We start from the raw sequence: 23,626 nt of genomic DNA on the forward strand, positions 1-23,626 counted from the left end.
GGGGTGTTCCAGCGTGAAAGCGTGACCAGCAGCACTGGACCATTGTCCTGCGTAATTTAGTGGTGGGTCTTTAAAGCGCACAGCCACAAGGGCTTATTGTTGGATTAACTCTGAAATCGGAAAAAGGAGGCTGCAGTCTATAGTGCCTGTGGGGGGGCTCCTTCTATCCTCTCCTTGGGAGAACAAAAGCCCAACAAATGGTACAGGATGTAGAGATAATGTTCACATTCCGATTTCTCCCAGAATGGAACGAGACGTATGGACTTCACCGACAGTCATTTTAAAAAGAAAGGGTGCAGATATACTGTTAAATGGACTAGATTGTGACGAGGTAGACATTTACACCACAGGGTGTCAGGGCCCTTTGGAGGCAAAACAAAACCCATTAGGGCTACCACAGCTGTACTGTCTAAACAACAAGAACAAAATAGTCCAAAAGGTTCTGAACACAACCAGTAGAAAACCCCTATACTGGCAGCAAATCCTTACCAGCTATTGTTGAACTGGGTATCGGACAAATAATTTACAATTAATCAACTGCAATTTCATTAACTGCATTAGAATGGAATATGCATGGCTTTTCAATCAATATGGCCTTGCACATACATCAGTACACAGAACATTTCTGCCAAAGTGAGAAAGTGTTTGGCCTCAAAGTGTTACTGAAAAACTAAAAATAAATTAGCCTAATGATGTAGAGCATAACAAATGTACACGGCAAGAACCACTTCAACCTGTATACAGCATCCTCATTCAAGAATCCATCATCAAGAGGCTACTAGACTAGAACATATCCCTATTAACGCCACCAAAATGTCCTCTAGACCAGTGTTTCTTAACTGGTGGGTCGGGACCCAAAAGTGGGTCGCGGAACCGTTCTGGGTGGGTCGCAGAGCTTGTGGATAAAAATAAATAACAAAATCGCCCATTTAAAATGCTACCTCATCAGATCTAATATTGGACCTTTATTTTGATAAACTTTATTCGTAGCCTACATATCAGTCATTGCCATGGACATGGACAATGTTTATGTGACAGGTCATGTTAGACATCATTTTAGTGGTAAACACAAGTAGGCTGCTACTCAGAATATTGAAGTAGCCTACAGTAGGCTCGGATATGTATTCACTTAAACTGAGGACATAATAGGACAGAAACCCCATTGTGTGGTGTGCAGTAGATGGCTGGCACATGAGAGCATGAAACCATCAAAACTAAAATGCCACATGGAAACAAGGCACTCCTGTCAAAGTCATACCTGTCAAGTACTTTGAAAGGTGACATCAAGAGTTGAAGACTTCACAAATGTAGGCTAATGCCAAACATCCGCATGTTCCAAACAAGTAGGCCTACAGGCACTTCGCTTGTCTTACCATGTAGCTCACCATATCCATTGGCTTGAACGCTAAAAAAATATATATGGGTCGCGACTTTATGAACATGGGAAATTGTGGGTCCCAAAGCCAGACCAGTTGAGAACCCCTGCTCTAGACCAGAAGAGAAGACTGCTGGTCAGCAGAGCCGCAGTGTCAAATAATGTCTGATCTGATCATTTGTAGTACAATTGATCATGGAACCGAGGACTAAATTAAAAGAAAAACAAAAGTTTTCACGATCATGAAATACTAATTCGGGGGCATCAAATATCGAGGCATTAAATTAGTTGGCAGTGATGAGAACGCTAGGCAAGAGAAACTGAAACCACCTGAGGTGCACAGATAATGTTGGTAGGCTAAGAGTGACAATATTAATGTGTGGATTCCTGCAACTGTCTATAAGGTGTTTGGGGTGGGGGTGTCTATGATCACAATGTTAAAGTCCAAGTCTGACATGACCAGGCCTCAAGTCAAAAACGTTGGAGAAAGGCTGCTCTAGACTACATCAGCATCTCAAGTGAACTGCTGTTCAGATAAAGAGTTATTTGGGACCTGCAACTGGTGAATAGCCTACAACCAAAATAATTGTTTGAGCGTGCAGTGGGCCTTTTTTCCGAGAATAGCAATTAAGTACTTCAGAGATCCTGAGTGGGAGGATCACAGTGCACATTCAGGGAACAAATTTAGTGCATCCCAAACAATAATAGGCACCGTGACATTCAATCAAATGCCGAGCTCAGACTTTCAAGTCTATTTAGCCCATACAGAGTGGTCTCTCAATGAGATATGGATAAAGCTTAAGTTAAAAATTATTTCACACCAAATGAAATGAAGATATAAGGAGCCCAATGTTGGTTTGACCCATATGTCTCCTACCACTTGCAAAATGCAATTCTCCTACCCTGACACACTCATTCATTTTGAAACAGTAGTGCAACTCCAGCTCAAAATGTCAGGCACTACCACATTGAGGACGGCGACGCTGATACTCAATTAAACATTAAAATGGGTGACGTTACAATCCTGAAGTTACAGGGACCCTCCCTCTCATAACAAACACTGGCTTTCTTAAAACAATGTGTGCAGAGACTATGGTATATAGGCCGGCATTTGCAAATAAATGACTTTTCCTTGAAAGATGGAAAAAAGTTTTAATGCAACTAACATGTTGAGCAGGTGAAGCGACTCATGCGTAGCGTCACCACCTACATCACACTGTCTGGTGCAAGACGCAGATTATATGGTCAACTTTACGTGCATGGAATACGTGCTGTCTCAGGCCTACCTCTAGCCTACCAAAAACATTTCTGTGAAGAGTTTTATGATGCCCATTTGAGTGTCTATCTGGTTATCTAGCTAATAAATCTGAAGCTTACTCTGCATGGGAAATGGTAATGAAATGCAAAAGGGTCATAAAGAGTATTTGATTGGACTTGAAGTCATTTTAAGGCTACAGGGATGACGATGACCCCCCCCCCCCCATCTGACGCAATAAACAAAATGCCTAAATAAAAAAATAATATATAACAACCTGGAAAAATACACCAGACTCAAAGCTTTATCATAGGAAGTTAGAAGTCAGAGGCCTTGACAAAAGTGCTGTTGCACTTTTGAAATCAGGAAACATTCCCTTGAAAATGGTGTGTGGTTCTTGTCATTTGTCAAGTGCACAAGTGTCAACTTATTATATGCAAAACTTAGGCTACAGCATTCTGTTTTCATTGAGGCAACGTGGAGAAAAAGTGCTGAACCCGAGGGCTTCGCAGAGATTTAACAAACTTGTGCATGCTCTGACTCCAAAAGGCACTTACTGTGACCTGCTGTCCATTGGTTTTACTGTCTCTGGCCCTACATCATTTTGAGTGTGGACTACACTGAACTGGAAGAACGGGTATGCATGATGCATATTATTAATCAACCCTGAGCAATGCAGGTTCAAGAAAACACATTCATCATAATAATCCCATTTGTGAACGTGTTATCTTTCTTTGATATGTTGATAATATTTCCTGAACCTAGAGAGGACCTAATGAGACAACTCAATTCTAGGCAAATTCAGCCTATGACTCAACAAAAAAAAAATCAAGACTTCTGAATGGGGGAGTTTTTCTAAAAGCAAAAGACACTATTCGTCTCAAAAAGAAAAAAAAATAGATGCATTCAAAGAAATCATTGCATTCTTGATATCCTATTAAATACTTGACATAAATAAAAGGTTGTTTGTGGCAATCTGGCTAACAAACACACACATTCTGGTATAGTGAATCAAATCTGATGTGTGTGTGATAACACTTTAGTCAAAATGTGAGTCACTGTTTAGCAAGAAGTCAACCACTGCAGACCATCTTTGAAAACAGGTCTTGCTGTGGTCTTCCACTGTGGTACCTTACCAGTTAGCTATATCTTTCTAATTTAGATAATGAAAACAAAAATCTCACTGTGTGGATTAGAGAGTTTTTGTCATAACTGAATGTGAAACTGCCTTGTGCATTAGAAGTTGTTGTGTAACTGAGAGACACAAATCAACAATGTTTTTTTCTGGAATTGGCCATCAAAAAAAGACTGCACTTGACACCATCACTAGAAACCATCTAATACATCCCTTCTTCCACGGGATATTGAGAAGCACAGCTAAGAAGATTGAGAAAGCATGCATACTCACTACATAAATGGCACAGGTGGATGCAACTAAACATAGTTTATTGGATTATTGTAATATGTTGCTACAGTGGATATGAGCCACTCAAGCAATTCACTGTAGTTCACTGTAATTCACATTGGCGGACAATCTCAAAATATAGCCAAAGTTTCTTAAGTTTCAATAGATAAAAGCTGTAGACTAAACACTGAACAAGGTCAACAGCCTAACAAACTCTAGCACGCGAGAAGGCGACATTTTCCATCTGAACACAAACCAAACAAGTCACAGGGCCGGGGATGGTGGGGGACCATACACTAAATAGGCAGGGTATGTGCTTCCTACCACACGCCATCTAGCCCACTCCAGAGAGAACCTCCATCTTTGGGTAAACTAACCCAAACCCAAACCAGTGACCAGATTTTAAATAGCACAGAAAGGGTAAGCATCATCATTTTTTATTAGATTTGTGTCACAAACAACCCTAATTTGTAAGTGTGTCATTACAGTTTCAGAAGAATGATCCATGTATGTAGGGTAATGCTTACAAGCACTCTGGAGAAGAACTGTCCTAAGACAACTGAGTGTTGATTGTGGATGACTAACTGGGTAAACCGAAAAACCCTGAATATACAACAAACTTTAGAATAAAAAGGAGGAGGGCAGTGATGCACCATCATTTCTCACAACAAAAAGGTGACATGCCTCTGCTATTCTTTGTTGACTTACCATGGATGTTAACTATATACAAAATACTGCAGTGCTCCACAATGTTCTCACCACCTTCTGCACTCAATAGTTTCAGACTTTATTAAATAAGTCATTAACAAACAAGCAGTTAGTCTAATTGTTGACAACTTGGCTGAGTAAAGAAAAGAAGAAAAGAAGAAAAAAAAAAAAAATCACTATATCCATATGTTCCTGATTTCGAATGAAACAAGGTACTTACACTGACGAGCTCTACCTTCTAGTAAACCATGTGTCTCGAAAATCACCCGACAGTGTCCGACGCACTCTACAGCGCAGGTATGACATGTCATCCCGTTAACTTCGACAGCGTAAACATTATTTTTTTCACCACTTTGGACTAGCTCACACCCTGTTTCTACACAATCATGAACGACGTAAAAACCAATTCACTGAATGTTGCTACAAAAAACACTTCAGACATGAAACGTTAAGGCGTGCAGTTTCACTGTCGCCCTGCTCCCAAATTTGACAGTCCTGCTGACCAAGTTTGAAGAGTTGCGTGCAAATCGTGTGATAAAGCAGGTGATGCAATGAGCCCAGCAACAAGTGGCCTGAATGACTGCAACAAAAAGGGGCGCTATCGCAAAGAGCATTTTCAGCATTGCTACGGATTAACGGAACTGTCACTCCCGAGTTTATGGAGTAGTAGACTGAGCCAACACACAACTACTAAAGAAGCTAGTTGCACACACTGCCAGTTATATAATCTTACAATGAAACACTTAACATTACTATGGTGAGTATAGCTCTCATATGGATAAATTGATGACTAATGTTCAAGACGAATAACGTTAATGTTACACTGACAATGCTTGAGCCCTCCTTAATACCTCCCTAAAAGGCGTGCCTGAATTTACCTAGCTAGCATTAAATGTTACTGCCTAGCTAATTAACTAGCTAACTAATGTTGGTTGCCGGTAGGGTAGTTACACTGACCATTCAAAAACAGCTTATATACAAAAATGTCTTTGCTAACGTTACAGAGTTTGACATGAACCACGCTAACAGAACTCAACTTACCTGTATTCACATGAGCTAACGTGACGACAACCGGGGGTTTAACGATAGCATGTTAACAGTTAACATCAGTGCCAACTTACAAAACTCAACTATGAAGTATATCTTAAGGTTAACATAGCATTGATTATAGAATTCCCCCATGCCTACATATCCATAATTGTTTAAAAGCACTAGCCATGCAGCTAGTTGGCTAGTTAATAGCACTAGCTTATTAGCTAAATATCTAGAAATGTGGCTAATGTTAACGTTTGCTAATAGGCCTGCCTGATTTACCTGGACCGTCGGAGGCGGAAAGAGCAGGTGTATTCAGCTTCGGTCGTTTTGGGTTGGGAGGTCCAACGTCGAGCAGATTTTCAGCCATTGCAGTAGTTTATAATTACTTCTGATCAATTATTTAAAAAAGGAAGGAAAATCCCCGCGACAGTAAAAAGTTATTCAGACCAACCCCCCCCCCCAACCACAACCTTTCTTTCTCGCACGATTAGCAAGTAGCTAGGCAGCTAACTCGCTAATTAGCCTGCTTGCTATCAGCAAGTGAGAATTTCAAAAAAGCAACAACAGCGCCCCGCTTCGCCACCGCCATTCACCCCATGATAATCCAACACCCAACACCCACATTATCATCGTTATATTATCAAAAAGACTTTACTTCGACCAAAAAATACGGCTAAAAATAAATTAAAATATATCGGCATGGGTCGTTGACCGTTTCCCCAGGAGTCGTTAAATGTGCATCACCAAATAACCCATTTTCCTGACGTCAAAAAAATCCGTGCAAAATCCGTTTAAATCCTCATAACAGCGCATAACTGCATAAAAATAATATATTTTTGCAAAATCGTGTCTAAGCTGCTGTCTCTCCTCCGATAGCTCCCGGTAAACAATACGTCTCGGAACGGAGATAGGGACAGAAGCGCCGCTCTCTGAAGGGGAAATCAGATATACGAGGGCTTTCTGTCCGACGAACGCGATTAAATCCACGGTTTTTGCAAAAAAAATTCCTCTGAATGATTTAAGTGTTTTGTTTTTTGGTTAGCGGTGCCGTTAAAGGTAAATCCGGACGCTCTGTTTCAAAATATAAAATAATGCTCCACCGAAATCCTGATTCTGAGCCGCGACAAGATGGCGGCTGTTGATTCCTTCGATACAAAAAGTTTTTTTTTTTTTTCCAGATAGACTGTGGAGGGGGAGGGGTCGCGCAATCACGCCCTACGTAAACCTATGTAATGAAGCCCTAGCGTGCGTCACACGCTTGCCAACGCCACTGCCGCTAGGGGCAGTATACTACTAATAATCATCTAAGTTTTTGATGAAAATATTAACATATTTAGTGGGCTACTTGCTGTAATGGTCAAGCATCCACAGAAATCCCTGCCGAATTTCTTTGACTAGATGTCTGCTGTAAGACGTTGAATCCCAATTTAATTAACAAGGGCTGTAAATACAGTATTTTAGCACGGTCCAGCATCACAAATAGATCAGTATTTAAAAAAGGTTTAGACTACTCTTCATCCAATATAAGAGGTTTGCTGTTTTAATTGTAAATATCAATACAATTTGAGATAATAATAATGAAACAAATAATACACCATACTTCCTGAGGGTGTGGACAGTCAGTAATGCCTGTACAAGACTGGGGAGCCATCAGTAATTCATACATTCACTTCTAGTTTGGGATTTTAGCTTAATTTGCCACATTCCAAGCACTGTCCATATCAACCAATTAGAGTGGAAAAGGTTAAATGCCTTAGGCCTTGCACTGTGATATCCTAGGTCCTTAGATCCTTAGTCCTAGGTTATTGCAATTTGTAAAAAAAATAAACTGAACTTGGTTTTGAGCTGTTAAGACTATAATGCTCCAAAAACAAACAAAAGGCTGTAAAGGAAAAGACAATTACATTTTCAAAACTACTGCAAAAGTGTTGTGCATTGTTTTTGAGAGTGTATCAGTCTGCAAAGTCTCTAAAGAGGACAGGCTACTCAGAAGCTTTCCAGTGAGGTGGCATTGAAGATTCTTAAAACACAGCAGAGACATTGCTGCCATCATGAAGCAGGTAGACCTATAGATGTGTGTGAGAATGTGCATTCTGTTGATTTCTGCATTCATTTCATCTGATGAATCCTCGAAGCAGACAGCCTTGCACAGACTTGCTCACATGTGGCACATCAGAAACATTTGGATGTTTCCTGTGGAATATCTGGGAGATGCAAATACATAAATACAAGTAACCATCTATTATACAATATAAATGTATAAACATGGTGAGTTTAATTACAAATTACACTAATTACTGCATTTTGCAACTGTTTAAGTGTGTTAGCTAATGACACTATACAGACATGAGGCTTGAAAACTCCTTGGACATAGACTCATTTATGTTGTTTTGGGAAAACTTGAATGTCCCTGCATATTTATTTTGCTGCCAAAAGGAGCATCATAAAATTATTGGTAAATCTGTGTTAATTTGAACACAGTGCTTCCCCCAATATATTTATTTCCCCTAATAAACCTGGAAAACAATAACTTGGGTGGCTGGATATCCTGTATGCTGGTGAATGTGTCTATATGGTTATTTCCTCACACAAACACACAGACAGACAGACAGACACACACAATCAAATGAGTAAACTAACATTCTAAGACTGCATGGCTTCATTCATACGCAGTGACTTCCTCCGACTCACTCACTCTTCTCTTTCCCCTCTGTGGCCCGAGAGAGAGAGAGAGAGAGAGTGAGAGAGCACAGACTCTGAGGCACACTGACGTGGACTGAAATTCCCTTTTTATTTCTGGATTGAGGCAGCTGCAGGCGTGTGATCAGGGTGGCTTGCCCATAACCCCACAGTATAACATCCTTGCATTGCAATTCCTGCAATTCCCTTTTCAGAAATATGTCCTTGGAAAAAAAATACAGGCTTCAGCATTATACATGTACCCCCTCCAAACCAGGTCACAAATAAATACACATTGTCATTCACTACAAAAGGGCCATTACACAAACGTAAAGGTAATTGGTGTTAAATACTATGATCGCAGGTTGTGTTTTGCTATTGGAGTGACAGTGACATGTTAAGTATTGATGTGCACACAGGAGCAAGTCGTTTTGTTCTCTCCATCTAGATATGGTCGCACCAAGACTGATGGAAAATGCACAGCCAAACCAGTCATATCTTAGGCAAAATAAGATGAAAAATAAATGTCTTCTCTTTATCCCAATATTTTCCATATAAAGATACACAGTGCTCAGATTTTCTATTTCCAAAAGTGGGAAAGAATATACATGGAAAAAAAAAATAAAGTTATTAATTGACAAATTACAAATTATTGCAAGAACAAATAAAAAAAAACTGTAAGTACATGCATTTTGATGATATTCAAACAACTCAATAACTGATATCAAAACATGAATAACTATGTGATAGATGAAGAGGCAACAAAAAGGCACTGGCTTGGTTAGGTGCTTATGTTAATTATCTGTAAACAAAAGAAAAAGATTTCAACCTTCTTTTGAAAGGACAAGAAAATGAAAAAGGCAAATTCAAAACACTCATTAAAGGCTCAGTTATTGGCATTGGCACAACCACCCACAAAGACCACCATAACTGAATCTGCTCTTACGGTCAAGAGGCCTCAATCCATGTCTCTGGATTGATTTCTGATGACTGCTGGGAATTATGATATGATTATTATTAATATTTGATATGAGAGAAGAAATCAGCTGTCCTAGAGCTGCTGAAGAGAGATGTGCATATTGTTGAAAAAGCATCGAGACAGACACTGAGGGGTGAAGCATATCATTTGGTGATTAAGAGCATTCTCATCAGATGAGTAAAATAGTTGGACAGGGAGCTAAGCAGAGAGAGTTATTGCAGTGGTAGTCATGGAGAGGGAGACACTAAGAACAGGATGTATTAGAGTTATCAGGACATCATTTTCATAAAACCCATAATTATTGTCATCATCAATCATCATAATCATGTTCACTTCTTTAACCCCTCTCCCCTCCAAAAAATAAAATAAAATAAAATACAATTCAGCAACATTTTTAGGCACCAGAAAAAAAAAATCCATCAGACACACATTTTGAAAAAAAAAAAAAAAAACATTGCACCCCATGTTTTATTCCTCACTTAAAAGTGGCAATTTCAGTTTATGAATACAGCTGGGTCGCCTCTCCCACCTCCCAAATGTGGATATCATAGCTAAATATTGCATGCAGTCACGTCCACTGGGCTATGTCTGAGACGAGTCAGCCTAATCCTTTGGAAAACACTGTTGCTTATGCAGGCATCGCAGAAGTCAGCCCTCACAAATACCTTAATAAAGTCTTATAGATCTTAATAAAATCTTCTTTTTTTCATATACACTGTATTAAGAGACACGTTTGATTCCATCAGTCCATCAGTCCATGAATCAGTTCAGCCTTGAGTGTCTCCCATTAATGCGCACTGAAGCAGAGCAAATCTATCTTCATCTTCATCTTTCTAGTTACACCCTGTTTTTCCATAAAAGTTTAAATTACACTTAGTTTCAGCTAAATATAAATGAACTGTCTGTGGTTCCACAAGTTTTGATACCACAATAAAGAAACCAACACTTGGTTGGAAGGCATGTTCAGTTTTGCTGCAAAAATTATGAAGTTGTCAAAATGTTAGTCAATATTGTTAGGTCCGATGGCAAAAATATCTGAAGAGCATTCTCACAGAGCCATGACATTTGTAAGAATTTCCCTTATCTCTAATTCAATATTTGAAGGGAAATTCAATTCTACTTTCCCAATTTAAATTCCCCTTGAAGAAACGAGCCTTTGTACTTCAAGGTGTCAAGTGTTAGAAGTAAGGAGAAGGAGTAGGCTACATCAGCCACAGTTGTGTAACTGTGGGTAACTCATATCCCAACATCCCTCTGGGTTAGTGAGAGTTGGGGTCTCCAAGAGCCCCATGTTGGGAGGTAAGATAAGACACCGCACCCTAATCAACCAATCAGGAGCATCTCTGATGACCCTTATGACTGATGACTTGTTTGCCTAAAGTATGGCTGAGTTCTCCATATTACCTAATATTTCAAATCCATATACAGCATTGCCTCAACTTCTCTCACATTTAAAGCCTTCACTCACGCATTACTAAAGAGAGAGAGGGGTATTTAATTGGTTTGCTTTGCTTAGTTTTCAGGAGATATCTTTGTCCATTTTTGATGAAAAACAGGTGTAATTTCTAGACTGAACGCCTTTCATGGCATGCTTCCTATCAAGCTCTGCTGCAGTGTAACATTATGGCTAGTAAACTCCCTTATTCAGCAAATAAATTCCCTTTTTTGAACATTTTGTCCTTGACTGGCACTTTTCATTGTTTGATTTCATAAAAAGTCACTGAATGACAAATACTCAAAAATTCCAAACAAAACATATCATGTGGCAAAGAAAAAAAATTCAATACGAAATCAGAAGGGAAAAAAAGTTGTATCAACCACAGCATTATCCGTCATCTAAGTTTTTGTTTTTGAAAAAAAAAAAAAAAAAGCCATGCAAAGATTGTTGATTCAACTGATTAAGCTTTGTTCAGTTCTTTGCTTTTTGTGTGACATTGTTCGCAGATTGATCTATCCTGAAGGCACTTGATCAACTCAAGAAAAGAAGAGGAACACAACAACAACAATAACAACATCTATTAAAAAATGGAGCCTCCCTGCACCCAAGACTTTCTTCTCCCCTTCCCAACTGTGTTGTGCCGTACTGTGATCCACACAGCAAATACCATCAGTTCTACTGCTCCACAATACACCCATGCAGTCATTCACACACACAGACACACACACACACACACACACACACACACACACACACACACACATACACTCACATACACACACACAGACACACATTCCCTTATTATGCCTCTGACACTTGTCAAAATGTAAGCAAGATATAAAACTATGCAAGGCCACACAAGTCTAACAGAGAGGGAATGGGCATGTCTGTGGAACAAATGCAGTTTTATCTGTATTTGGCCAAGCGGCCTTTTGCAGTGGGAGGGGGGAAAAACTACAATTCCCACAATGCATTCTAACACTTCCATTAGTCAGAAAAATTAAGTCACTCCATTGGAGGCATGGGGTGAAGAGCAATCATGGCAAGAGCTGGAGGTCCAGTCATAAGCACTCCTTAGCTCTGAGTTTTGTATGTTCATTTGCCTCCTCATCCTCCTCCTCTTCATCCCTTTGTCTATATGGCCCCTTCAGACACGAAGAAGGAAAATGTTGTTCTATTGAGTGCTGTGAGGGAACATTGGCGAAACTAGGCACTGAAGAAGCACATGGGTCTCTGCTAATATCCCCCCCAGCAAGTTTAGGGGTTGTAAGCGCATTTTTGTTGTCCTTGGTTGTCTCCCTAGCTATATCAGACGGGCCTAAGATTGGTCCCAGAGGCACTCCAAGGGCACCCTGCATGGCAGAGGATGACGTTGATGATGACGGTGTTGATGAGCAGCAGAGTGGAGCGGTGGCCTGAGTGGCCAACACCGCAGGGGAAGGGGAAGAGTGGGATGGGCCACCAACACTGGGCACTTTACTGGAAGTCTCCCCCACTGTGGGCTGCCTTACATCTCCTTCAGCCTTTGCGTGGATCTCTGTGACAGGCAACCGGTGATGTGACAGAATGCCGCTGCCACTTCCACCACCGCTGCCACCACCGCCTCCTCCTCCTCCAGGTCCTCCACCACTGTCACCACTTCCATCCCCCAGTTTTGGAAAGAGGTAGGTCCTCATCTGCCCCTTGCCCTTAACATTGACTGTGCCGCGGTAGTCGAAGGAGTAACCCAGGCTTCGGAGCACGCAGTGGCTCTCCTCGCTCACCTGAACCCGGGACTCCATGCCCGTGGTGTCCATGCGGCTGGCGATGTTTACCGTGTCGCCCCAGATGTCGTAGAGCAGCTTGGTGGTACCGATGACGCCGGCGGTGAGCGGCCCGTGGTTGAAACCGATGCGCAGTTTGAATTTGAAGCCCAACATGTTCTTGTTGAAGTCGTCCACCACGTGCATCATCTCCAGGGCGAAGTCAAACAGCGCCCGCAGGTGGTGGGGAGTGGCATGGGTAGAGGGCAGACCATTGAGTCCTGACGCAGCCATGTAAGTGGCGCCAATGGTCTTGATCTTCTCAACGCTGGCGAAAACCGGCCGACGCAGGAGCTCATCAAAGTCACCAATCAGCTCGTTTAACACGCGGTAGCACTCTTTGCCGCCCTCGTAGCTCTCCTCGTAGAACTCACTGAAGTTGACAATGCTGCCAAAGATGACGCCGACATTGTCGTGGTTCTTGGAGTAACTCTGGGTGACCTTCAGCTGCTCTGCCACATGGATGGGGATGATGTTGCGCAGCAGCAGGTCGGCCTGGTTGCGCATGTTCTGGATCTTGATACGGTGCTTGTCTGCCTCCACATTGCCGTGATAATGAAGACGGTAGCTCACCTCAAACTCCCGGTTTAAGAACCACACCAGCAGCAAAAGCAGGAAGAAGGCCAGGATGGCCTCTGGAACCAGAGACTGCAGGATTCCCTTCTGGGTACCCAGGTCACTGACTGGGGTCGGGGAAGGCTGGAAATCTAAGACACTGATGTTTCTGCTGACGTTTCTGTGATGAGTATGAAAATTCAGAGGATTTAAATGCTGGTTAAGTCACAAAGCTGACAAGTAATTTCTCTGCATTAATCTTATGGATCATAAATGATTAGGAAAATCACAAATTATCAGAAAAATATCATTCTGCATTCTGTTATTCAAATAGCAATTTTTATCCATGCTTATTTATATTTCATATACCCACATTAATCTTAAAAACTCCATTTAATTATTCATACTGAACAATGAACAAGCAATGTAATTCTTGTCGAGCGTGGAGAGTACGTACTCAGAAATTCTCAATGTGACAGTGTTTTATAACCTTAGGGAAGCTTGGTAGATGTGTGTGATTATTGTAATGAATGAGGTTGAATGGCATTACCTGGGAACCTCTTCTTACCCACTTTTCATATTAATGCTAAATATTTTCTGTGATGGTTACAGTTGAAGAGCAAATTCCTCAAATTTATGTTTTTTATTGACCAATATAAATAGATTGCTCACCTCATATCAAGATAGATGTCGTTAGCACTAGAAGAGAAATAATGTTCAGAATAAGTTTGTATAAATACATGAATAAAAGATTTGTCTGTACCAAGGTATCATGCATCATATTCCAATGCTCTCTTAAAGGTACAGTCAGCGATCATATGCAATTTCAAGGCCAGAAATGTTTTTGTTACATTTAGCTAACATCTCCTGAAAATAAAAAACAAACAAACAAAGTGGAGGCAGCCTGTCCCCCAAACAAAAACAAAACTCCTATACAGTATTCAACAACGTGCTGGCTTATAAAAGTAAAAATGACTCTTTCCCAAATACACAGATCTGTGGATGGATACGGAAAATGGAACCACAGACATATGACTCAGATCAATTTCATGTAATGGTTATGCCAACAAGAGAATTTAATGTAATATTCCCAATTAAAACTCCAAACCTTTTAAACAACTCAACTCCTGATTCAAAGTAGAAATGTAGCCCCAATATTACTCTCATGAATGGTCATAAGGCCTTAAACAGACGTCAAAATGAATGCAGTCATTTTTGATAAGGCAAATGAAAAACAATGCTTAACAAACTTATAGTACCCCTGATCTGACATCCAGTAGGGATAACGTCTGGTTGAATGAGGCTGCATTAACTCACCTTGGCCTGCTGAGGGGGCTGTAGAGCAGAGCCAGCAGGGCCACCCCAGCTGCTGTTGCCAAGGCCGACCGCATCCAGAAGCTGAGTTGGCAGAAGTTGCAGTACTGGATGATAGCGATGATGATGGCGCAACACAATAGCATGATGACCTGAAAGAACAGGTAGATACGTTGGGTGTTAGGAGAACTCATTGTGTTGCACTTCAGGACATAAAGCACTTGTTCTTTTAAGGTGACATTGGTGACTGTCAGGGCATTGTGAAATCACATGGATGAAAACATAATGATTAGTGTTATATTCTCACCCCGTCAAAGGATTCCCACAAACATACATAACTGTAGTACGGGGTCCTACAAGTATGTTCATGATTGACACTCATAATTCAAGTGATGCTACATTTGTCATGACACTTTACAGTAAGTCATCAATTATTTGTGTCCAAATAGTCAGGATAGATGCATACAGAAAGCAGCATGCACACACATTCTCCACAATAACAAAAAATATACGCTCCACTGATGAGCTCACCAATTGGGCCGCGGCTGAAGTGCCCTTGAGCAAGGCACCTAACCCCTCACTGCTCCCCGAGCGCCGCCGTTGAAGCAGGCAGCTCACTGCGCCGGGATTAGTGTGTGCTTCACCTCACTGTGTGTTCACTGTGTGCTGTTTGTGTTTCACTAATTCACCGATTGGGTTAAATGCAGACCAAATTTCCCTCACGGGATCAAAAAAGTGTATATATACTTATACCTAATACATAACTGCACACACACACGCACACACGCACACACACGCACACAGCCTTAAAGCCCTGCCTGAGCCTACGGCTAGCAGCACTCTTGTGCGTTAAATTGGCTGCCGATGATTGTGACATTACAGCGCACCACATGTCCGCCCGCCACGAGGCTCATCCCACTGCGCTCCGAGAGCTCTTAATGACATCAAAGCGGGAAACTCGGGAAGACTCGCCGCCTAATGACTTACTCTTCAGGGGGATTAGGACTTTGATCTAAATGCCTCCAAGGAACTAAACACACACATACACACATGCACACACACACATCCTTTGAAAATGTATATGTCCAGGGTTTTTAAAGAGCGCTGCCGGAAACCCACGCTCAGCAAGATCCGGGCGGAAAAATGCACAGCCCCTTTGGCGCAGACTTAAGATTGTGCCCGTTGCTGAAGGGCTCTTTTCGATTGGCATTACAATAGAGATGGGTAAACATGAACATGAGCTTATCCCACATGTCGGATGTTAAAAAGGCACAAGTTTAAAGACTCACTTTACCCAAGATCACTACCATGCCACCCAGCATCGAGGTCTCATCAAGCTACAACAGATACACGATACCTGAATCCACGATACCTGGTTTACAGCCATCAGGCTCAATCACACTAAGCCCGGAACAGGTACTGTCATACTGTATGTTTATAACCTCTCATTCATGTACTCGGATTGTGAGAATGTGATGTGATGTGGTGTGCACATGATCATGTCCCTCAGAAATGTAAATGTGTCTGAGTCATGAAGACAAGCTGGGCGAGGGGAGAGTTTGGGATGCAGAACAGCTGCAGTAATGATCTCACCTCCTTGGGCAGGTGGAGGCAGTAGGTGAGGTGGGAGAACACCGACATGGCAGGCAGCGAGACGAGCAGTGCCCCGATGATGTGTCGCGGAACCCAGCCCGACACCACGCGCAGGAACTGCTGTGTGCAGCTCAGAACGTTGTCCAGGTAGAACGTCATACTGGAACCAGGGACAGAACACACACACACACACACACACGGCAGAACAAGGGGGTGAGAACCGAAGGTGCAGGACAGGTGCACAAACGTATCCGACATGGCAAGTCATCATGAAACAAATTCAGTGTTCAGTCTGCCACCATTAACGAATGTCTGCCTTTCTCTCCTCCTTCCTCTAAAAAGTAATAAAACCAAACTTGGATCACTTGGATTTTTTATTGTGTGTATACTCTACACTGCAACATGTTGCATTTGCTTTAACCCAAAGTTTTTATAATACTAACGTGTTATGTCTCACTTTATTTTGTCACATTACTAAACATAAACCATTCTAATGGTCCAACTAAGTAAATGTTTGCATAGCTTTGGTGAATCTCAGTGTGAGCTTCTCTGAAACATGCCTTTGAGCTTGTCAGTTCCTCTAGTCCCTGGTGCACTGGAGGGAGCCTGTTGTGACGTGCAAAGTTTGAGAAGTTGTAACAAAAGCCCTCACATCTCCACGGCTCCAGAATGGAGAGGCAGTTGGTTCAATTGTGGAGTGTACTGGTTTCTTCTACATTCTTTCCCTCTTTCTTGTTTTAACTATGGATGTAAGGCATGAGGCCAAGAAGCTGATTGCTGAATGTGGCTTAATGATGAATTGATGGGAAAATGTAAGCAATTAGTCTGATAAAGGTGGCTTAAACTCAAATAAGAAAAAAAAAAAATGATCTGATCTGATGTCCAACAACTCAAATGTCCAATTAGTGTACTGATATGAAAGTCAATCATTGGTTTAACAAAGAACTGTTCAGCCTTACCCACCAACCAACAGGCTGTAATGATTTTACTATGGCCATCAGGTCAGATATTGTCCCTGTGTGTTCTATCTCTTTCTGTCTCACCGGATGGACAGCACCAGGGAGATGATCTCCAGCAGGGCGGCGCTAGCAGCCATGCCAAGAGTGGTGGCCGGGGGCGTCTTGGCAGTGACCAGCGGGTACAGGAAGCAGGCCAGTGTGAGGGCCAGGAAAACAGCGCAGGATAGCAGCACGTCCAAGAAGGAGCTGAAGGTCGGGCTGGCAAAGGTCTGCGCTGGAGCGTGGGTCTCCACCTGAGAGGGATGGAGGGAGAGAGAGAGGGAGAGAGGGAGAGAGAAGACACAGTGAGACAGAGAAGGAAGAGAAGAAAGAGGGAGGGAGGGAGGGAGGAAGAGAGAAAGAGTGGGAGTGAGACAGAAGGAGGAAGAGAAGGAGAATGTAATAGGATTGTGGAAAATGGGAAGACAGGAAAGACAACATTTAAAAACTTAACATGAGACACAAGAGTTTATTTTAAATAATACTGTACATCAAAACACATCAGTACATTATCTAAAACTATTAATACTATGGTACCACCAGCAGGGGTCCACAAGTGGCTGTTTGACACTCATTCATACCACAGTTCTTCTGCATATAATACCATATGTCCAATTCATGTACCTCTACATAGACGGATGAGGCTACAAAAATACGCACACAAACACACGCACACCAACACAAACACACACCTCTTCCTGGTAGCTGCTCCTATAAGCTGACTCCAGGGAGGACTCCAGGAAATTAAGGCTGACTTTGTTGATGGGGGGCTTGAAGAAGTAGTCTTTCATCAAACTGACAAGAAAGAAAGAAAGAAAGAAAGAAAGAAAGAAAGAAGAAAAGAAGAAAAGAGAAAAAGAGAAGAACAAGTTTGATTATACTGGTCTTAAGACTCATGGATCACCAATACCCAACGTACCCACATATCTTTGTTTGCTAATGTGTACATTTTGTTTACTCATGTGCATTTCATAACATCTCACCTGACCCCCTGTATCTCACCTGACCCCCTCTATCTCACCTGTCCTCCTTTATCTCACCTGTCCTCCTCTATCTCACCTGACCCCCTCTATCTCACCTGACCCCCTCTATCTCACCTGTCCTCCTTTATCTCACCTGTCCTCTCTATCTCACCTGTCCTCCTCTATCTCACCTGTCCTCCTTGATGACATCCACAAAGTGCACGTCGCTCCTCTCCCGAAAGTTCTTGGAGCGCAGTGGGATCAGTGCAGAGTGGTCCATGCCTCCCATCCCTCTCCCTCCTCCTCCTCCTCCTCCTCCCCCACCACCTCCGCCGCCTCCTCCTCCACCTCCTCTTCCTCCGTCACGCTCCCCTCCGATCAGCGAGCTCCACTTCTTGTCCTTCTCCTGGAGCATCTCGCACAGGGAGGTCTGGCTGGCCGTCACTGCCTCCTCAGTCAGGGGGCCCAGGAGGCCATTCAGGGCCTTGGGGCTGCGGCCTGCTGGGAACTGGAGAGAGAGAAGGGGAAAGAAAGAAGGAGAAAGAGAGAAGAAAAGAGGGTGAGAAAGGGGAGGAAGAGAAAGGAGGGAGAGGAGAGCAGCAGAGGTGAATAGAAGAGTGAGAGACAGATGGAAGAAAGGAAAGAGAAAAGGCAGAAAAGGGAATGAGGAAAAGCACGAGAGAGAGAGAGAGAGAGAGAGAGAGAGAGAGAAAGAGAGAAAGACAAGAGAGACAGAAAGGAATGAGGAAAAACAGAAAAAAAGGGCATGAGTAAGTGTGAGGGAGACAGAGAGAGAGAGAGAGAGAAAAGAGAGAGAGAGAGAGAGAGAGAGGGAGGGAGTGAGAGAGAGAAAGGGAGAGAGAGAGAAAGAGAGAGAGAGGGAGAGCATGAGTAAGACCGAGAGATAAAAAAACAGCGCGAGGATACAACTGTTGAGCACAAAGTGCTTGTTAGTGTATGATTCACAAGAGTGGGGAGCAGGTGAGAGAGTGTCATTGAGAAAATCATACACAGTCAATGAGCAGAGAGAGCAAGACAAAGGAGAAACATCTCCACTGGAGGGGGAGGGGGTTGCATCACATATTAAACATTAAACTCCCATCTCTCTCAGACACACACACACACACACACACACACACACACACACACACACACACACACACACACACACACACACACATACACACACACAAACACACACACACACACACAAACACACAAATGAACGTGATTGCAGGGACACAATGAAGTGGCTGCCAAATTGTTCACACCCACACGGCCATTTTGATACATAAAACACAGACAGGAGTGGAGAGGAGAGGAGAGGGGAAGAGAGGAGGAGAGAGGAGAGGAGAGGGTTTGTTGTACATGAGGCAGTGGAGAACAGGGGGCTTGAGAGGAGTATGGAGGACAGCGAGACGAGGGAAGCAACGTACGGAAGACAGCGAGACGAGGGAAGCAACATAAGGGGAGAGCTTCGAAAGCACATTCCACCTGAGATAGTACTAAAGATACGAGGCCCTTGATTTATACTGTATGTACTAGCGCTAGTCATTAGCATTGAGATCTACAGTTTGCTAGCCACTGTGCGGAGCAGGGCTGCTGCAGGCACAGGAAAACTTGAACTTTGCCCTTGTTAAAAAAAGAACCTTTGAACCAGAACACTTGCGGATTCCTTTTTCCCCTTTTATCTTGTCTCCAGCAAAGAAGCTTTAAAGCGGCCACAACGCCATCATCAAAGTCTCTTTGATTTGTACATGAGCTCAGAACTTTTAGCCTGGCCCCACCCACCTACATGTTCTTTCAAGGAGATCTAGTCAGGCCAATCAGCGACGAGAGGGGAAGACAAAACCAAAAGTTATTGTGATTAACTAAAGCAGCAACACCTGCAAACATCAAAAAATGCAGTTGGAAAAATGCTGCATTGTTTCCTGACTGTTGATGCTGTTTTATTGTCAGTTTTATTGTAATTTTAGGCGAAGTAGGAAGTAACGTTAGGAATCTCTGATCAATGTGATTGGTAAGGCTGGACCAATGATTTCAAAGTTAGTGACCGTCGCGATGCAAACGTTTTCCAATCAAGAGTCACCAGAGTTTGGATTTTTCCAGGCTATATAACTGTGTGTGTGTGTGTGTGTGTGGGGCAGGAGAGGAGACGTGTGTGTGTGTGGGGTAAGAGAGGAGACGTGTGTGTGTGTGTGGTAAGACAGGAGACGTGTGTGTGTGTGGGGTAAGACAGGAGACATGTGTGTGTGGGGGGTAAGACAGGAGACGTGTGTGTGTGTGAGGCAGGAGAGGAGACGTGTGTGTGTGTGGGGCAGGAGAGGAGACGTGTGTGTGTGGGGTAAGACAGGAGACGTGTGTGTGTGGGGGTAAGAGAGGAGACGTGTGTGTGTGTGGGGTAAGACAGGAGACGTGTGTGTGTGTGGGGTAAGAGAGGAGATGTGTGTGTGTGGGGGGCAGGAGAGGAGACGTGTGTGTGTGTGTGTGTGTGTGTGTGTGTGGGGCAGGAGAGGAGACGTGTGTGTGTGGGGGGGCAGGAGATGAGACGTGTGTGTGTGTGTGTGTGTGTGTGTGTGTGTGTGTGCTCTGCTGAGTGTCTGACCTTGCTGCTGTTGGGCCTGTGCTCCTCCTGACCGCCGTTCTGTGTGGCCCCCTCAGCCCCCGTCTGCTGCCCCTGGGGGTCACCACCACAATGTAGCGTCGGCACACACACACACACACACACACACACACACACGAGACAGATGAAGGTGAAAGACAGGGATGGAGGGGAGATGGTGCTCATTATGAGAGTGTGTAACAGGCTGTGTGGAGGAGTAAGGGTGTGAGAGCGAACATGCAGGCAAGCAGGCTGGTCAAGAACAGTCTCTCTCCTCCCTTCTCCACCATTAACAGCTTCATATTCCCTCAGGCACCTCAGTGGTTGACCGCTAGGTTGGTTAAAGAGGCAGGCGCCGTGAACGATGGTGTTGTGGACGGTGTTTGCAGTGATGCATGCATCTGGCACGCGTGGTGAACCAGTGAATTGATTCCATTAAAAGGTCTCGAGGGAGATCAAGTTCATCATGTTGTGTCTCGTTTCCCAGCGACATTCAACTTTGATTTCCCAGCTGGCTCGGTTTAGCCTGCTCAAATGACGTTGCGGCACGATGTTACCCCTAAACTCAGCCAATCCTCAATAAAACAGTAATTTATTTATTTCTTTAATTTGGCTGAAGCCTTAATCCAAAGCAATTTACAGATGTCTTGAGCTAGTCTCTCTGGAGCATTCAAGGGCAAGTGCTTTGATCAAGGGCACTTGTGGCATTGGCAACCGTGAATCGAACCAACAGCTTTTCAACCACTGCACTCCCACCACCCCTAATATGTGAGACAACTATCTGCCATCCAAAGTCAAGAATAAGGAAATGTATTGATCCTCAAGCCTCAAAATCGAGCAAACTCTAATGGAAAGACATGGGAGCAGGGACTACACATAACATACGGCATATCCGCCATAAAGACTCATGGAACGTAAATGATGTTTGATGTGTTCGTACGTACAGACGACTGATGATTGACAGATTCAGTTGCCACACAGACGCTGGTCTGACTGAGTGGCGGGGCGGGACTCACCGTGGGGGAATGCGAGCGCGGCTCGGCGGCGGCGGTGGTGGTGGTGGTGGCGGCGGCGGCCGCAGGGCCGGTGGCGGCGGGGTCAGGGGTGTGAGCTCTGGGCGAGGGGCTCAACAGGGCCTGAGACGGGTCTGACTTCCTCCCCGAGATCAGGTAGGTCCTCATCCCTACACACACACACACACACACAAAACCTTTTTAAAATTGACAACATCAATAACCAGTTTGTTGTACCTCATACTTGAAAATCTATTAAAAAAAAGTATAGATTTTGTTTTAATTCCTATTATGTGACTATGTGAATGGTTTTCACTTAAAACTGTAAACAAACTATCCCAGAGTAACTGCTGAGCTACTGAACCATTTAATCAATCAAACATTTAAGAACAATTTCCATATTTCGTTTCTTCTGCCCATCAACCATGGGAATCTACAAGACAACCTAGAGGAACACTTGTGGAACATTTCCATCCTGATCCCTTAATGCTGTCTCTTTAGTATTCATATTACGCTACGTAGGAAACGTTTCATTCACATAAATATGGAGAGCAGCAGCAGAGACGGACTCTTCTAGAAGCTCTCGGGGGAGGTAGCTTTTAATCTTACAGCAATCAAACAGCTCGGCTGAAGACGAGGGAGAACCTCCTCCTACTAATTACAGCTGAGCAGCTTCCACACAGTTTACTACAGTCAGTCAGTCAGTCAGTCAGTCAGTCAGTTGGCCACCACACAGTTTACTACAGTCAGTCAGTTGGCCACCACACAGTTTACTACAGTCAGTCAGCCAGTCAGTCAGTCAGTTGGCCACCACACAGTTTACTACAGTCAGTCAGTCAGTCAGTCAGTTGGCCACCACACAGTTTACTACAGTCAGTCAGTCAGTCAGTCAGTCAGTCAGTTGGCCACCACACAGTTTACTAGTCAGTCAGTCAGTCAGTTGGCCACCACACAGTTTACTAGTCAGTCAGTCAGCCACACATTTCCACCCTCACATACTGTAGGAGGCCATGGGAAGAGAGGCGAGGGGGGGCATGTCATGATGTCAGTGTCAAAGAGCATCCACTAGGGGGCAAAGTGCTCCAGACTGAGTCCCAAGCCCTCCCAAATTGGCGTTCTGATAATGTATGCCAGAGACTTTCTAATGAGGAGACACAGCACTCAAAAAATCATCCATAGAAATGCCTGGGGTTAGTTTGTAACGCCAATATGGCCGTTGTCTACACATATCCCACCCCTTCCTTGCCAAAACGTCAACATGTGTATACATTGAGCCAATTATGTGCTGTGTTGTGCAGTCATCGTGCCAATCATGTGTTGTGAACTTGCCGCTGAAGCACGGTTGGTGTCGTGAAGCCTTGCGCATGCGCATTTCTGCCGAATAGGATGCCCGATGAGTACCCAAAAAGCGTTGCAATATGGCCGCTGAGTGGAGGGACTTGCCTAAAAGGACTTTGTGTATGCCTACACCACAAAGCTACAAGATTAGGGCCTGCATTAGGTCAGTATTGATTTTAATAGAGTGCTGTATTTTTTTGAAGCTCTTCACCCAATTGCTCCACACACACGGTCTCTGCCAATAGCGACAGTACACGGCTGACCCCCCACCTGCAGGTCTGGGCTGTTTGACCAGTGTGTTTGCTGATAATACAGAGGCCAATACTATCGCATTGTCAAGCAGGTGATAAACTAGAAGTGGCAGATACAGCGTCCAAGCCACATGTAGAGGCTCATTATCAGACTGTTCAAACAGCCCTTCTAAGAGGTCAATATCGCCGAGACCAACACCAGCGATGTGGCTATGGAGTAGGTTCTGATGGATTATTCCTTAAATATCATCTGTTATAAGGCATTCAAACAGCTTTTCTAATGTGTCCTTCCCCCTGGACTGCTGGACAATACTTCTGTGGCAA

The 23,626-nt window shown here is 43.5% G+C and overlaps 2 protein-coding genes across 2 annotated transcripts in view; both read right to left on the reverse strand.

The window, feature by feature from the left end:
- The window catches only part of crebbpa (CREB binding protein a), a 56,502-nt gene extending 49,585 nt beyond the window's left edge, over positions 1 to 6,917 (reverse strand). Inside the window, exon 1 of the mRNA XM_048249060.1 lies at positions 6,058 to 6,917. Within this exon, the coding sequence (XP_048105017.1) occupies positions 6,058 to 6,145 (88 nt within the window). The 5' untranslated portion in view covers positions 6,146 to 6,917. The remainder of the gene's footprint in view (positions 1 to 6,057) is intronic.
- A 385-nt stretch (positions 6,918 to 7,302) lies between these two features.
- Positions 7,303 to 23,626, reverse strand: part of adcy9 (adenylate cyclase 9) — a 46,246-nt gene continuing 29,922 nt past the window's right edge. The window contains exons 2-11 of the mRNA XM_048249061.1: positions 21,717 to 21,883; positions 20,704 to 21,132; positions 18,486 to 18,606; positions 18,290 to 18,404; positions 17,829 to 17,931; positions 17,182 to 17,390; positions 16,139 to 16,298; positions 14,549 to 14,697; positions 13,904 to 13,930; positions 7,303 to 13,412 (exon numbers count right to left, since the gene is read on the reverse strand). Of these exons, the coding sequence (XP_048105018.1) occupies positions 11,936 to 13,412; positions 13,904 to 13,930; positions 14,549 to 14,697; positions 16,139 to 16,298; positions 17,182 to 17,390; positions 17,829 to 17,931; positions 18,290 to 18,404; positions 18,486 to 18,606; positions 20,704 to 21,132; positions 21,717 to 21,883 (2,957 nt within the window). The 3' untranslated portion in view covers positions 7,303 to 11,935. The remainder of the gene's footprint in view (positions 13,413 to 13,903; positions 13,931 to 14,548; positions 14,698 to 16,138; positions 16,299 to 17,181; positions 17,391 to 17,828; positions 17,932 to 18,289; positions 18,405 to 18,485; positions 18,607 to 20,703; positions 21,133 to 21,716; positions 21,884 to 23,626) is intronic.

This window comes from Alosa alosa, chromosome 7 (assembly GCF_017589495.1).
Source record: "Alosa alosa isolate M-15738 ecotype Scorff River chromosome 7, AALO_Geno_1.1, whole genome shotgun sequence".
NCBI lineage: Eukaryota > Metazoa > Chordata > Actinopteri > Clupeiformes > Clupeidae > Alosa > Alosa alosa.